The sequence below is a fragment of the Mus pahari genome, chromosome 2, assembly GCF_900095145.1.
Source record: "Mus pahari chromosome 2, PAHARI_EIJ_v1.1, whole genome shotgun sequence".
NCBI lineage: Eukaryota > Metazoa > Chordata > Mammalia > Rodentia > Muridae > Mus > Mus pahari.
Genome location: NC_034591.1, coordinates 112,371,721 through 112,387,946, shown reverse-complemented (window position 1 = coordinate 112,387,946; position 16,226 = coordinate 112,371,721). Strand labels below are relative to the sequence as shown.

Below are 16,226 nucleotides of genomic sequence, written 5' to 3'. Positions count from 1 at the left end.
TGGAAGTGGTGTCTCCTTTGAGGACCGTGGAGTTGTCTGGTCTGTTTGAAACCAAGGTAAACCTGAACTGATTAAAAGGAACCTGAGCCTTTGGTCAGGAAAGGCTCTGGTGACCTTGTTTCTTCTGTCACAGGCCTGTCACTATTGGATTGGAGCAGCTGTTGTGTTCCACTCACCAGTGATCCTAAGATTGCCGCAGTCCACTAGGGACCATGGGGGTGTCCACTGAATCCACACCCTAGGTGACCCGGTGCTAGTGCAGACCAGAAGGGGCTTGTGCCCCTGATCAGGCCAGTTCTCTGCTGCCCTAGTGCTGTCTTAGGTCCCGTGCACAATTGCATAGGAGCAGATGTTGTGTTCCACTCACCAATGATCCTAAGATCGCATGGGCAGTCCTCTAGGGACCATGGGGGTATCTGCCCACTGCGTGCCCTAGGTGACCCGATGCAGGCGCAAACCAGAAGCAGGATTTTTTTTGTGGTGATTTGAATATGAATGGCCCCATAGGCTTCTGTCTTTGAATGTTTGGTCCTCAGTTGGTGGAACTGTTTGGTAAGGATTAGGAGGCGGGGTCTTATTGGAGGAGGTATATCACTGGGGCTGGGTTGTGAGGTTTCTAAACCCCATGCTATTCCAATATACATTCTCTCTGCCTTGGGTCAGGATGTAAGCTCTCAGCCACTGCTCCAGCGCCATGACTGACTTTCTGCTGCTGTGCTCCTGATATAATAGTCATGGACTCATCCTCCAAACTGTAAGCAAGGCCCCAGTTACATACTTCCTCTTATAAGTCTCCTTGGTCATAATACTTCTTCACAATATTTTCTCTATTTCTGTGAAGAATGTTTTGACAATTTTGATTAGAGTTGCATTGAACCTATACATTGCTTTTGGTTTGATGATCATTTTTCACAGTATTATTTCTACTAATCCTCTCCATTTTCTAGTTTCTTTCTCGGCGTCTTTTTTCAGAGATTGAAAGTTCATCGTAGCACCTTTGCCCCTTTTGTGAGGCTTGTTCCTAGACATTTACGGTCTTTGGAGCTACTGTGGATGGAAATGTGTCCATGATCTCTCTCACAGTGTGTCTGTGGACTCATTCCATTACTAAAGGAATAACAAGAGAGCTGAGTTTTGAAACATTGTCTAAACCACAGTCCCCTGTCTGGTGGTGGCTGGAAAGGAGGAGCAGGAGCCGCGGGGCAGGACCCCAGGGACCTACTACTTGGTGGACTGCATCCTCTTTCCACTCCAAGGAAAGAAAGGAAGCCTCCGAGCAGAACTGAGCCTTGTCAGGCCCTGTGAGCCACACTGTCCCCGTCACCGCCCTAGCTCTGCCATGGCAGAGCACAGCAATCAGCAGCCTGCGAGCGCATCAGCTTGGCCCTGCTCCATCAAAACTCTATTTATGAGCACTGAAATTTGAATTTCATGTAATTTTCATGTATCACAAAATATTATTCTGATTTTTTGCCCAGCTATTTAAAAATATGAAAACTATTCTTAGATTACAAGTAGCATGCAAAGAGACTGTGGGCTGCATTGGGCTTAAAAGCCATAGGGTGCCAGCTCTGATTTAGAACAGGAGGCTGAATCAGGCCTGTGGTAGCTCACTGAGTGCCTGACCGAGTAAATTTCCTAGTACCTGAGCCTCAGTTTCCCCCAGTGAGATGAAGTGAAGGCTTAGCTTAAAGAATTGCCAGCATTCTTTTTTGCATGGTGCTCCATGGTGCATGGCCAGCATGTGGTTTTGATTTCAGATAAATCTGGACTCTACTCTTTTTCTATCTTCCAACTTGCTGGGAGTCATTAGGTCAGCTGCTAAGTTCCTGGTACCTTGGGTATTTTATCTGTGAAATGGGGCTAAAATGTTGATTTTAGATTTGCTTTGAGAATTGAGTTTTATATTTAAGAACCAGTAATCATATATAGACAGCAAGCTTATACTGTTTTTAACATTATCTTCATAGTCTCTTTTAAAATCTGGTAACATGTAGTCAATATATATTTAATAGTGGCTGGGCTGCACTGGGTTGCGCTGGGCTGCGCTGGGCTGGGGAGGTAACAGTGAAGGGAGATAAGCAGGTGCCAGCTTCTGCTCAGCCAGTCTGGCCAGTTTGGTAAATTGAACTCTAGGTTCAGTGAGAAACCCTGTCTGAAAACATATGGTAGAGAGTGATCAAGGAATATGCTCAATGTTGACCTCTGGCCTCCATATACATACATGTGTACATATACATTTATATAAAAACATGCATGCATACATATGTACATACATACATACACACATATACACATCTGAATGCCTATAAAAGTAGCAATTCAGAAGAGGCTTCTGTACATGTCTGTACTGGACAGTGTTATCCTCTGCTCCTGGGGTAGAGGCTAGCCTGAGTTGGGGCAGGGCAGAGGCTGCATCTCTTCACCCAAACCCTGTCAGCCCTGCCCAGTGTCATCTATCTCTCTTGCATGGTGAAAGCACAGGGTGTGTGTTGAAAACTTACCCCTGCATCTCTGTTTACAGCTCTCTTCCTCCACCCAGTGGCAGGAAGCCACTATAGGCCACTTGGAAGCAGAGACATTTTTCCATGCTTCATGTGCTTATTTTTCTCATGTCTGCTAGCAGCCAAATAAGTCTGTGCGGAACCAGTGCCCCCTTTGGTTCTCTGCACGCTGTTCTTCTCGAGGCCTGTAAGTGGGCAGGTAGCCACACGGCCAGACAGCTGTCAAGAAGCCAGGATTGAGAAGCGACAGCCGGCCGAGCTGTGTGGCTTGATCAGTTATGTGTATGCGTGGTTATTAAGCATGTTGTCCTGCAGCCTCATTGAAAAGCATGGCAGCATTTAATAAATATTAAAGCACGTCACCAGCACCACTTAAGTGTGGGAGAAAGTGATCAATTTCCATCGTAATTGTGTGCAGGGGCATAAACACACTCTTTAGAACACTTAATTCCATGTCAGAGTTTAAAGCAGCTGTGATGGTTTCTACTTAGAAATAAAGTCAGAAAGGGGGCTTGGAATAGATGTCAGCCATAGGGGTCAGAAAGCAGAAAAAAGCCTCAAAAGCGCCAGTAATACCATTCCCCCAAAGATGGAGACGCTCACAAGCATTGCCCAGGGCATCCTCGCTTCCCATGACCTGATTTTTACTGACTCTTTTTTCTTTGCAACCTCTCTTCTCTTTCCCCTCCAGCTGCTTCCTCAACCAGAAGGAGGAAGCAAATGATAGTAATTGCTGGCCAGGCCAGGCTGTGGGCAAAGCCTAGCCATGCAGGGGAAGAGAGGAAGATAAAGGACCGGGCAAGTGCGGAGGTCACATGGCAAGCTCCCCAGTTCTTCACCGTGCCTTTCTCCCCTCACATGCTCATCCTTCTCTGGCTTGTTCCCTGTGATGCCCTCTTCACTTGTGTCTCCCCAACCTCCGTCTGCTCATGGCGGCTCTCTCTGGATCTGCTTCTCGGTGCAGTCCAGTTTATTCCTGGGCTCTTTGAGTGTTACAATCCCTTCACACCCTGCTTCTTCCAAGTATGATAGTATGTGCTTAATAATTAAGACAGTAATTAAAGTATAACAGCAAGTATAATTAAAATTCGCTTTAGTAGATCCTGAAATTATAAAGCAATTAGGTATTTTGGTGTGCCACTGAAGATGCTGCCAGGAGGAAGGGGGAAAGCTCCCTTCACTGTTTCCCCCCAACTACACCCATCAGCATAACCCAAGAGTGAGGCCTCTCTTCACTTGGGGCACCACATGGTAAGAGAATTGTTCGCAGCTTAAAGCCTGCTCTGGAGACTAGCCAGGGCAAATGGAGTGCCAGGACATGGAGTCACTGCCAAGGCCTCTGGAGAACCCTCAGATCTGCAAAATGATCAGAGAAGGATCTGTCCAAACCCCTGTCCTCAGGCATCATCGTTTGTGACTGTGGCTGTCCTTACCCAGTCTGTCAGCTCACATGTAACATGTGGCTGATACTGCAAGATTCCCTGAGAAGCAGATCCAGCACTGACATGGACGTGTAGCAGGCTGTGGGAAATGTCACTAAGCTGCCCCACAGGGCTCATCCCTGTTGCGATGTAGAGATCATGGAATGCTCCGGCAGCACATCTGACAAGCCTGCTGTAGCTGGAACACTGAAGGCAGTGGCAGGGAAGGGAGCCCAGGAGACTGGGAGAGACAGCTTCGAGTGAGCACATGGGCATGCGGGGCAAAGGCCAGTGGGGCTCGGGATGCCTGCCTCAGCACTTGTGAATTTTAACACCGAGCCTTCTTATTCCCCTTGAGAATACTGCTCCTAGGCCAGATGCTGCAGATGATATTAATTAAGGACCTGAATTATTTATGCTGTTGGTTCCAAGGAAAAGCAGCTTCATATGTGAGTTGTTTTTGTTTTTGTTTTTTTTAAATCAGCATTTGTTTCATCCTTACACATGGAGAATTCAGGTAATGGTGAATGGAGAATTCTGAATGTCTAGGTCTCAGAATTGGTGAAGGAAACCATGAATACAAACCAAATAAGCCAACCCCCAAAATACCAGGAGAGGGGTGGGAGAGAGGCCTGGAACCAGTTATGTTCCACAGGTTGGTGGAGGCCTGGGGAGCTGGGTGCTAAGACTGGAGAATGCCAGAAAGGAAAAGCTCTTGTACGTTTTCTTAGGTTTGGTCTCTGGCCGACTGGAAGGCACCTAGGGAAGGTATCCCAGTCGACTTCTCTGTGGAAGGGGATGGGAATGACACATCAGACTTCTGGTCCAGAGGTGTGCTTCTAGCCCAGGCCTTATTTTTCTTCACTCTGCCATTGCTCCATGACAGCCATACCTTCAGGTTAATGTAGCAGATTCCTTAACCTCAGACCTAACCATGATGCATACCCTGTCCTGCTTCTCAGCCTCTGGAACACAGACTCAGCCCTTACCAAAGGAGTCAGAATGGACACTGGGGTCCTGTAATGATGTAACAGAGCTTTACATCTGTGTTATGTCTCTGTTTGTAGACATAAGCAGATGATCTCAGAATTTGAAAGTGCAAAAGAAGGGTGTGAATATCATACTGGGTGTGGCCTAGCTGGGTTCTCACACTCAGTCTTTACCAGGTTGCAGGAAAAGTGTGTTCCTCGGACCCCAGGGCTTGCTAAGGGGTAGTTCACTTTCAAGCTAGCTTCTATGGTTGGTAACAGATGTTGTTCCCTGGTTGCCTCATGGCTCAGTGCTATTGGCTGGAGGTTGCCCATGGGTGCTTGACAAGTGGATTTTATACATAGGGTAGCTTGAAACATGGCAGTTTGCCAGCGAATGGTAGAAATATTAAAGCAGACAAGACAAACAGAAAGCACAGGCTCTTATATCTCATCTCAGAAGTGATGTCCCATCATTCGTAGATTCTTACATAGTCAAAGGAGACAAGTTACACGAGCGTGTGGTCACAGGAGGCAAGGTTAGTCACATGATCGTCCCAGTGCTGTTTTAGAAGCTCCCTGTGACAACATTAAAAACAATGGGTTGGGCATAGAAATACCTCAGTTAGCAAAGCACTCACCATTCAAGCATCAGGACCTGAATTCAGTCGTCAGAACCAACGTAAAATACCCAAGCATTAGTGGTGTCCACTTGTGAGGCCAATCCTGGAGAGTGGAGACATTTGGATCCCTGAGTTCCTGGGGTTCCTGATATGTGACTCCAGGCCAATGAGAGGCCTTGTCTTCACATACACACACACACACACACACACACACACACACACACATTTGATTCCAAGTAAAGCCAGCCCCTGAGTAAAAACCATTCTGTCAAGAGCTTAGCATTATTGAAATTTCCTTCTTGTTCCTATAAAGTCTGGAAGGGTGAGTGAGTCAGATGCTGGGCTCCACCTCATTATCAAGTGTCTAGCTGAAGAAGTCATTGCCATCCTTAAAAAGGGGGCCTCCCAGTGTTATCCTTCCTGATAATTTAGCTGAAAGTAAGGCGGATGTAAATGTCACTTTATCCCCTCGGATGAAGTGGTGAGATGAGAGCCCTGCCCAAGCTGTATGTTGGGCTGTGACCAGAGTTTTTCTCCTCTGTTCTGACTCTTCCTAGGCCTAGACCCGGAGACTTCTAATCTAATCTTCCAGGCTGACTGATTCAGTCCAGCTTCTTTCAGCTTCTGACTAAATTGCTCTGCTTGGCCTTATACTAACTTTTGGCAATCTGTTCTAATCTGCTGGCTTCTTCTCATTCTCTGGCTCATTCTGTCTTCACCTGGGTCTAGCTTGTTCTCTCTGCAACCTCTGTCTGTAAAACTGTCCCGGTAAAACTGTCATACACATACACTGCATCACCACACCACCTCCTTTCTCTCTCTACACTACTGACTGACTTCATCCATAAAAGCAGGACAATAGCACTTACTTACAGCTCATGTTGAAAATCATATGCTGCATCTAAGTTGCTGGGCATTATCCTGGCATGCATAAATACAGAGCGATCATTAGCTCTAAGGAAGATCATGATACACAGAGATAAAGAAGCTAAGGTTCCACCCCAGCAGAGAGACGACAGACAATTGTGTGGCTGTGAGAACAGGTGATACTTTCCTCAAATGATGTCACACCCAGGCTCATGCAGGCAGCCTTATTTCAACCCAGTGGGTGACACACAAAAGCTGTGGAAGTAGGAGGGGCTTAGTGGGAATTGTATTGGGTGAAGGAGGGATGTGAGAGGGGGTTCATTACGTAAGTTTATGAAACTGTTAACGAATAAAAAATGTTTAAAGAAGTTGCAGGGCTGGAGAGAGATCTCAGTGACAAGAGCACTTGCTGCTGTTGCCTTGGGGTTGATTCCCAGTTATGCTCCATGGTGGGCTATGACCATCTGTAACTCCACTTACAGAGGATCTGATGTCTTCTTCTGGCCTCTGCAGTCACCAAGCCTGCGCATGGGGAGAGGACCTATGTGCAGGGAAAGCAGTCAATATTTTTTAAAGTGGAAACTCAAGGAAGTTAAGTGGTTAAGTAAACACCATTCTCATAATGCATGGCAGAGGTGAGAACTCTGGCTCCTTCCCCTAGTCACTGCACCCAGGGGCCCTTGGCAGAAGGCGTGACGCCCAGTGTTCGCTTCCCACTGCTGCAGCAGACACAGTATCCCAGCGCCTCCTCAGCAGCACACTGCGCTCACCTGGCCACTGTCTGGGAGTGAGACGTGCTGGCCAAGTGCCTGCTGTTATCTGTGCCCACATAGAAGGACTTGTTCTCCATGGCCATGCCTTCAGAGCCTTTGTTATAAGACATCCACCTGGCAGCTGATTGGGAGCCCGGGAGCAGTTCTGTGACATGCTTAAGTCACTTCTCTCAAGCCTCTTCTCCCAGACTCAGGGAAGAGACAGATCCAGTGTAGACTTTCTACCTTCAAATTTACTGAGCAGGTGCCTGAGAAACTTTTTGCATATGCATGATCTGGAAGAATGCTTACTTCTCATTTTGGAGTGCCAGGGACAATACAGGAAGTGTCTTTCTAATGAGAGTTCCTTAAAGTGAAAAGAAGAGGGGCTGAAAATGTCAGCCGGGCGTATCTGAAAAGCCGGAGCTTGGCAGTAAAAAGCCACATGTGTTCTACTTAAATTGTTCGCATCAAGGGAGACCGGGCATCCTGGGATTGCAGTTGTCCAACTTGACTGGGTGTGCCCCTGTCAAACTAATTTATCAATTCCCATTGTTCCCCCTTCTAGGAACTAATGTGCAAGAGGCTCAGAATATCCTCAAGAGCAGCGGGCTCCCCATCATGTCAGCTGTGGACCTGGAGGATGCAGCCAAGAAAGCTGTTGCCAGTGTGGCAAAGAAGTGATGGCTCTCCCTGGCTCCCACAAAGAAGGGCATGTCCCTCACCACTGTGAAAGCAATTGTTTTCTCACTGGGAAGGGATACACACAAGGATCATCATGTGAAAAATTTTAACTCTGAACTTTCTCAGATATGCTATCCAGAGTGCCTAAAGCTGATTTTATACTGTAGTCATTGCTAAGAAAAATCTCTCCTTACCTTCTCCTGCCCATTCAGTAGCAGGGTCTACCAGCTCTGGGCCACAGTCAGTTTGACTAAATAGTGTGCATACATACAGTATTTAAAGCCAGATCTATGGGCTGGTGAGATGGCTCAGTGGGTAAGAGCACCCGACTGCTCTTCCGAAGGTCCAGAGTTCAAATCCCAGCAACCACATGGTGGCTCATAACCATCCGTAATAAGATCTTACTCCTTCTTCTGGAGTGTCTGAAGACAGCTACAGTATACTTACATATGATAAATAAATAAATCTTAAAAAAAAAAAAAAAGCCAGATCTAGGTTCATTCTCAAGGACATTTATTCTACATCAGAAAATTTTACAGGACTCACAAGTTCAGACAGGATTATATTTAAACATAGTGACTTCCAGAAGGGTACAGCTAAGACACCTGAGTTTCTGTGACCAGTGGTCTCCACTGACCCCTAATTCCAGTACATTTAGAAAGCCCATGAATGTTCTAAAGTGTGGCTTATAGTGGGCATCCCATGTTGATATGTGTACATTGCACACATTTTACCCTGTGCCTTAATGTTGAATCTACTGTCTGCCTCACACTGAGTTACAGCCAGAAGCCTTAGTCATGGGTGTGGGGTGGAAGGTTTCATTTTGTGTCAGAGTTGCTGAATGCCAATTTTTATGAAATTCTGTGGAATTAATTACTTCATGAAGAGTCACACTGACGATCTAGCTGCTGGTAGTGGTCAGGCTTTCCCCTCTTGTCCCCTCCATCTCACATCTACCAGTTTGCCACAGAAAGATGAGAAATGTCATTGGAGAGAATGTGACCTTCCTAATTATGTCCTTTTTTTTGTGACAGGAATTTTCTTAACTTGATTCTTTTGATTTAATTTTGATAAATTTATAGTCACATACATTTTAAATAAAATTGTTTTCAGTGCTACTTGGCCTCACAGTTCTTGTTTCTGTTGGTTATCTGGTCTTGTGAAGACACTAGCCAGAGGCCTAGCTCCAGTTAAGAAACTGCAGTTGACCCGGATTGTTCCAGCACCACACAGCCTTGCCATGTGACCATTTCTGTGTCGGTGATTCAGTGAAGGCCTAAAATGTACACTTAGGACACAAGCCCAGGAATCTGTCCCTGACGGTGGACAGGGTGGTGTGATGCAGTCACACTGTGTTGTATAGCAATGGCCACCCCGGTGTAACAGTCTTCCCATCTGTTTACCACGGCACAGCGAGCCACACTTGGTTTATTTCATGTTATCCTCACACAGTTCACAGATTGATAAAGTAAAAAGTCTTCATTTTATAAATCCACATGTGCCATGGAGAAATAAAGAAAGCATCGACTAGATCAAATCCTGCATCTTTTCTCAAACATGGCAAGGAGTGAAGACTATTGACAAGCTCTTTTTAAATCTCCTGTTTTCTGATAGCTTACTAACTAGTCTGCACAGTTAGATAGAAGTAAATGTGGATTTCCTCAGTTAGCAAACAGTAAAAGACCTGTGTCTATCTTGTATATTGATGTTTCTAATCAACTAGTTTAGAGGGGAAAGAAACGAAACCACACGTGTGGTTATTTTATAGAAGGGTTAATAATAGTTAATAGTAGGCAAATAGTTTATCTCTTTAAATGAACTGTTAAGTCTTTTCCTTTTTTCTTTCTTTTTTTCTTTATTTCTTTATTTCNTTCTTTATTTCTTTATTTCCTTCTTTCTTTCTTTCTTTCTTTCTTTCTTTCTTTCTTTCTTTCTCTCTTTCTTTCTTTCTTTTCTTTCTTTCTTCCTGAAGTGCCAATTGTGTGTGTTTGGATTGCTCATATCCCTGATGCTGCACCAGTATCATGCCTGTAGCCTGATACTGGAACTGTGTGTGGAACGGACCCTGCAGTACTGACTCATAGAGCATCTGTTGCAGCTATGCTGTTGGTTCCTAAGTCCCCCTATGTGCCCTACTCCAGTGTGCCCCATGTCTCGAATTTCTTAGCAGTCTGTAACTATATAAAAATATTAAAATAGTTGCCTTTCAGTCTTGTCAGTAGTGTGGGGTGTATGTGCGCACATGCATGCGCGTGCATACATGTGTACAGAGGCAAGATGAGGATGTTGCATGTTCTGTTCTGTTACTTGGCCTTACTCACTTGAGGCAGAGTCTCCTACTAAGCTTGGAGCTAGGCTGATGGCCAGCAAGCACCAGAGATCCTGCTGTCCTGCTGTCCTGCTGTCTCTGTCTCTTACAGAGCCAAGGTTGCAGGCATATACACAGCATTTTCTGTTGATGCCAGGGATTGTGGCTCAGATCCTCAGGCTTGCACAAACACTGTTTCCCACTGAGCTGTCTTCCCCACACTCCTAATCAGTATTTTGGCTCTGTAAAAAAGCACAAAATGTTCGTGAAAAGAAATGACAGTCTAAATATCTAAAGATGACCACTGAACTGCTCAGTGTGTGTGGGTTTTTAACTGGCTTGTTCATCTACTGTTGACAGCCACAGTTTCCAAGAACAGATATTGTATTTAGAGGTTCGTCTCTCACTCCTGCTTACTACCATCCATTTCTTTGACTTGGTTCGCCTACTGCATTTGTCAGTCAGCCTTTCCAATGAGATTCTGTCTCCATTCAGACATTAGTAAAGCAGCAGGGACACTTTCCAGATAACTAGACCTGGCTATACATAACCTACCCAGACCTTCGAGTGCATTGTTCTTAATGACTCCTTGTACAGTGTGTGTCTGTGTCCTCTCTTTGCTTACTCCTCAAGGAAAAGAAAATCACTGTGAAGAATTATGTTTGTTTTTAAATTGGAAACTTGAATACAAATGGGAATAAAAATTATTTTTGACACTTCTAAGTTATACATTTATAAGTCTAATGAGATCCTTGGCAGGATCTAATATACAAAAATACAGTGATAGATTAAAAATAGTAAAAAATAAATATTGGAGGAGTGGGGCAGGGTGTGTTATTACATATAGACTTAGTGACCTGAAGATGCCGAACTAAGGCCACAGGACCTATTAGAATAAGTTAAGTTTCTGTGTGTCATGTGGCTATGTGTGTGCTACAACAGCTCACATAGTTGTCATAGAAACCTCATGACCCTAAAATATTAATCTCTGGCCCCTCACAGATAAAGCATATTAACCTCCACTATAGATTTCAAAACAAAACCAAAAGCCAGTGGCATGTTCTTGCTTTGGAATTGGGAAGGGCAGGTGTCGGCATCAAGGTGAAGCAGAAACGAAAAAGTAGGGAATATGTTTTTCCTAATTTTGACCCTGTGGGACCTTACTAATCTACAGAAGGCCACACTTGTCAATGGAAACCTATCCAGTCATGTTAGTGTGTCTTTTCATCAGTATTAAAATCTACCTTCACCCTGTGGTTCTGAGCTCATCCCTACACGGATATGTTGGAAGAGCATCCAGTACCAAATTGCCTCAGGATTGCACACATCAAGTTATCCTTGAAGCCATCCTTGGTGGTGACCGTTGGCAGGGGCTCACAGAACATTAAAGCAAGGGGCAGATGACCTTCTTTGCTTCCTCATTGGTGCAAAGGGTCTCGGGGATTGTAAGAAAGTGCAGTCAGTTTCCCCTGTTAGCGTTTCGGGCTTGCACAGTGTTAGGCTGATGGAGCTCTGATTGGTATGCATCTCTGTCACTTCTGTTGTCCAACAGAATGCTCTGTGACGATGGCAGTGGCAAATCCTGATACAGTCCACTCTCTAGCCATTAGCCATGTGACTAAAGATGATAAAGAACTGAACTGGGAAGATGTCTCCATGGCAACCCTGATGATTGAGTCTGGATCCTGAGGATCCAGAAGAGTGCAGTAGCCTCCTTGTCTGTCATCCCACCGTGTCTAGAGGAAAGAGGAGTCAGAGACAAGAGCACTGCAAGCTCTCAGGCCGCTTTGCCTGGCTCATGAAGTGGAGAAAAGGCTGTGCCTCAGACGAGACAGAAAGAGGACTAACACCTGCCTTTGGTTTCTGACCTCCATGGGTGTCCACACCCATATGCAGGACCATGAATGTTTCATTCACATACAGAGAGACTGAATCATTCAATACAGTAATTAATAGCCACATGTGGCTGGTAGCTGCATATCATAAGTCACAGCTCATTTGAAGCTCATGGCGATTAAGATGTATCGCGTTCACTTCAGGGGAGCCCGAAAGAGCAAGTGCTCTGCTTGTGAGGCCCCATACTGTGCGGTACCTTAATTAATCCTCTCAGATACTCAGATAAAAGATGTATTTTGGTTTTATTTGAAGAGATGTTTTACCTGCGTGTATGTCTGTGCACACATGCATGCCTGTTGCCTGCAGAGGCCAAACGAGAGCATCAGATCCCCTGTAACTGGAGCTACAGATGGTTGTCAACCATTTGAGTGCTGGGAATCAAACCTGGGTCTTCTGGAAGAACAGACAGTGCTCTTAACCACTGAGCTGTCTCTACTGTCCCAAGAAAAGTGTATTTTAGGCTAAATATTGAATTCTAACTTTTAGAAAAAAGATAAATCCATACCCATGCTGCTTTGTTTATACGCTGGACTACTCAAGAGATGATTAAAATGCCTGTTCACTTTCTTTTTGCTATCTCAAAATGCTTGCCCATGTTGGTTTGATGTCTTTAACTGGAGTAACTAATTACTGGTTCTTGGCTTGCTTATTTTATGTGTTTTTAAGCATCTTCACTATCTAGAATTTATTCCTATGCTATTGCCCGGTTGATGGTGATATTTTTCAGGTTGTTTGTATCTCTGCAGCCTATGTTGTACAATCTAAAACGCTAGCTTGTAGAAGATTCGAATTTTGTCTTTCACTTGTGGATGTCAACCATGGATGTCACCTGAGGTGTTTAGTGAGGGTAAAGCCTGCTGTTACAGATGAGACTGGATGTAAGATTCATCCAGCCCCTCGGGAACTTACTGGCTAAGGGCAACAGGGCAGAACTTTCTCCTCTGAGAATACAAAATGATGTGTTCTGTCTGAATCGTTGTCTTCCAGAACTGTACCCCAGAGCTGAAGAGGGTTAAATCCAGTTCCGCATTGCCACCATCTCAGATTGCAAAGAGGACTGGTGAATTCTAGCTTTTTCTGAGCTTTTTCATCCTCTGAAACCAAACCACTTTAGGATCACTTCCCAGAATATGCCATTTAAAAATAGGGGATGGAAACATAGCTAATTAAGTTTAATTCAAACAAATGTTTGCCTAACATCTGCTCTCCCCTGGCAATGTGGCAGCTGCAGGACAAAAGCATATTCAATAAACACAAACCTTCCACTCGTTGAGGGGAAGAGCCACACATGCTCAGAGCTACCCAGCGGCTCTTGACAGGACTTGGAGAAGTGACAGAAATGGAATGTGAAAAATTCTACAGGAACTTCTCAGCAGTAATGGGTGTATCACTTGCTTATGTGACGTTTGTCAGTGTTGTTAGCAATATTACATCTTTGGGGGCAGAGTTTTAGAAACTATATTTTTCAGACACTTAAATTGGTTTAAAAGTGAATAATTGATTAAATGAAGTCTTAAATCTTCCCTCCTCCATTTCTGGGCCTTCTGGCTTTATTTATAAATCTACTCTATTTCTGACAAGCACTCTCAACCAGCCTTTGACTAGTGAGTTCAGACTTGCTGAGCTGCCCTCCCACATCCTATAGAGTGGATATGTTTGCCTTCCGAGAGCTTCAGATATGATGATCAGCCATCCCAAGTGCTACACTGGGTCTCAGAACTCCAATAAAAGTAACGTTAAAAATCACTTTTAAATCATCTTCATTGTCTTGCTGTTGTTTGTACACTTAGAAAGATTTTTGCCTAAAGCCCCACATTTTGGTCAAGGATTCACTCACATTTCAGTTTGGACATACAAAAAGAGCTTGTTAATCTACACATGTTTACTTTTTTACACAAAGCACATGCAAAAAGTACCAAGTGTACAAAAGTAGTGAGCACTGGGTGTCTTCAACATGCCTGTTCTTTATTCCAATTCGTCCTGGGCTAACCGAAGTTGTACCACCTCGCCATTATGGCCCCCAGCTTTATATTCAGTTATAATTTGTATTGCTATTACAGATGGAAGTCACTTGGGTTCTTCTACAGGACAACTAACAAGGCCTAGTGGGATGGTGACCTTGGAACCTGGGATCCGTGCAGCTCTATTCTCCGGAATCTTGGATTTGATCTAGCTTCTTCATTGTTAAGGCATGTTAAGTTTCTAATTGTTATAGCTTCCCACACTCTTTCATCTCCATCTCTTCCTTCCCCTCATTCCATGGATGCAAACATGAGACCCTGTGCTGTGACCCTATGGCTCATTTAAGGGTCTGGTCATGGTTTTCGCTTTTGGTTGTAAATGTTTTCAGCCTGTTTTCTCTGTTGTTTCCCCAGACCAGGAGCGTGTGTTTTTGGTTTTTCCGCACATCATCAATTTTGTTGTTCATCAGTTTTGGTGTTTATTTTCTTTTATTTTAATTCCTATGCCTCTTCGGTTCTCTAATTTCCATTTGGGACACTGCAGGGATGTCTCATCATCCTCATCCAGAAGCTCACAGCCACCTCTAACTCCAGCTCAGGGTAATGGATGGTTATGACTGGCCTATGTGAGTGACTGTTGCAGCACAATGGATGACTAGCAACTGCAATGGATGACTGTGGCTTTCCTAGCTGAGTGAGTGTTGCAACTGCAAACCCATTGTCTTTATGATAGTGCCTTAAATGGCTGAGAAGATGTTGGTGTGGCTTCACTGGTAAAGTGCTTGTCTAGCCCTAGGAGCCATGCCTAGCACTGTACAAAACCCAGCATGGGGGAACTCACCTCTAATCCCAGCCTGGACTACATGAGACCCTGTCTCTAGATAGATAATTATAATATTTCTGTCATCTTGACCTTGGTGTCTGTTTACCGCTATTCGCTCTCTTTGAGGACTTTGTGATATTTCCCTTCTCCCCGCGAAAAGTATCTTTTCACTGAAATGCGGATGTTAGGTTTCTGGACACTGAGTCTTACTGAAGCCTCTTGATTCTCTGGCCCGGTTCCAGAAGTGGGAGAATCTTAACCACCAGGACAGATAGGTGGCCAAGTTCCACGGCAGACCTCATTCGTATCTGAGCACAGGCCAGGAGAAGGACAGGCATTCTGATTTTCTGTTCTGCCTCTGCTCCCTGGCTCAAAGGCAGGGAGCTGCCTGGTCACTTGGGAGTCCCACTGCCTCCTCTAACAAAGCAGCTTATATGGCCTCCTTACCACAAGGTGCTGCTAGAAGTCTCGATCCTGTGAGGGCTCCTCAGACATCAAGACAGAGCAATGGGAGGAGGCTTCATTTCTGCTAAGTCTGTGTTGGAACCTAGGATGCCTGATGTTAGTAGATGATCTCCTCTGACAGCAGTTTGGAGTCATGTCTTTGCCTACCAGGGCTAAAAGTCTAGCTGTGCCACTTAGCATCCCTGGCTGTCCTCTCCTAGCTTGGTAAAGGAGAGCTCTAAGCTTCTCCGACTCCAGGCCTGCTGACTTTCGTAGGAGTTAGGACATGGGTGATCTTGGTGGGGTTTTGCTGGATGAAGGCATTCATGGTGTTGCTATATTCTGCCCTGCTGGGCTGCACCATTCCTGGTCCCTCTATGGAGCAAGTTGGCATGCTGGCTAGTTTTGTGTCAACTTGACACAAGGTGGAGTCATCAGAGAAGAGGGAGCCCAAATACAGAAAATGCTTTCATAAGATCCAGCTGTAGGTATGCCTGTGGGTGGTATCTCCCTGGGCCGGTGGTCCTGAGTTCTACAAGAAAGCAGGTTGAGCAGCGCCACGGGGAGCAAGCCAGAAAGCATCACTCTCCCATGACCTCTGCCTCTAGGTTTCTGTCCAACTTGAGGTTCTGTCCCAACTTCCTTTGATGCACTGTGCTATGGAATCTTAGACTGAATAAACCCTTTCTTCCCCAGGTCATGGTGTCTTGTCACAACAATAGAAACCCTAACTAGGACAATTAGGAACTGCTGCAGAAAAACTACCTTTTGGTAAGAGGATATACATGGGTTTTTCTCATTACAGTACTTAAACTCAAGGCCAGATGCCATGTATCAATGACCAGCTTGCTCTAAAAGCTGAGGAAGCCCTTCTGAGACCCCAGAAAGTACAGTGGCAAGGTCCCTTTTATGCCACATAAGCCAGGTCAGGAAGTACTAATGGACAGGGACAGGAAAAACACAACAAAGCTGCCT

At 45.0% G+C, this 16,226-nt stretch overlaps 1 protein-coding gene across 2 annotated transcripts in view; it reads left to right on the top strand.

Moving 5' to 3' along the window:
* The window catches only part of Suclg2 (succinate-CoA ligase GDP-forming beta subunit), a 237,572-nt gene extending 229,389 nt beyond the window's left edge, over positions 1 to 8,183 (top strand). For both annotated transcript variants that reach the window (XM_029535679.1, XM_021190019.2), the window contains one exon: positions 7,704 to 8,183. In XM_029535679.1, the coding sequence (XP_029391539.1) occupies positions 7,704 to 7,868 (165 nt within the window). In that variant the 3' untranslated portion in view covers positions 7,869 to 8,183. The remainder of the gene's footprint in view (positions 1 to 7,703) is intronic.
* The last annotated feature ends 8,043 nt before the right edge of the window (positions 8,184 to 16,226 follow it).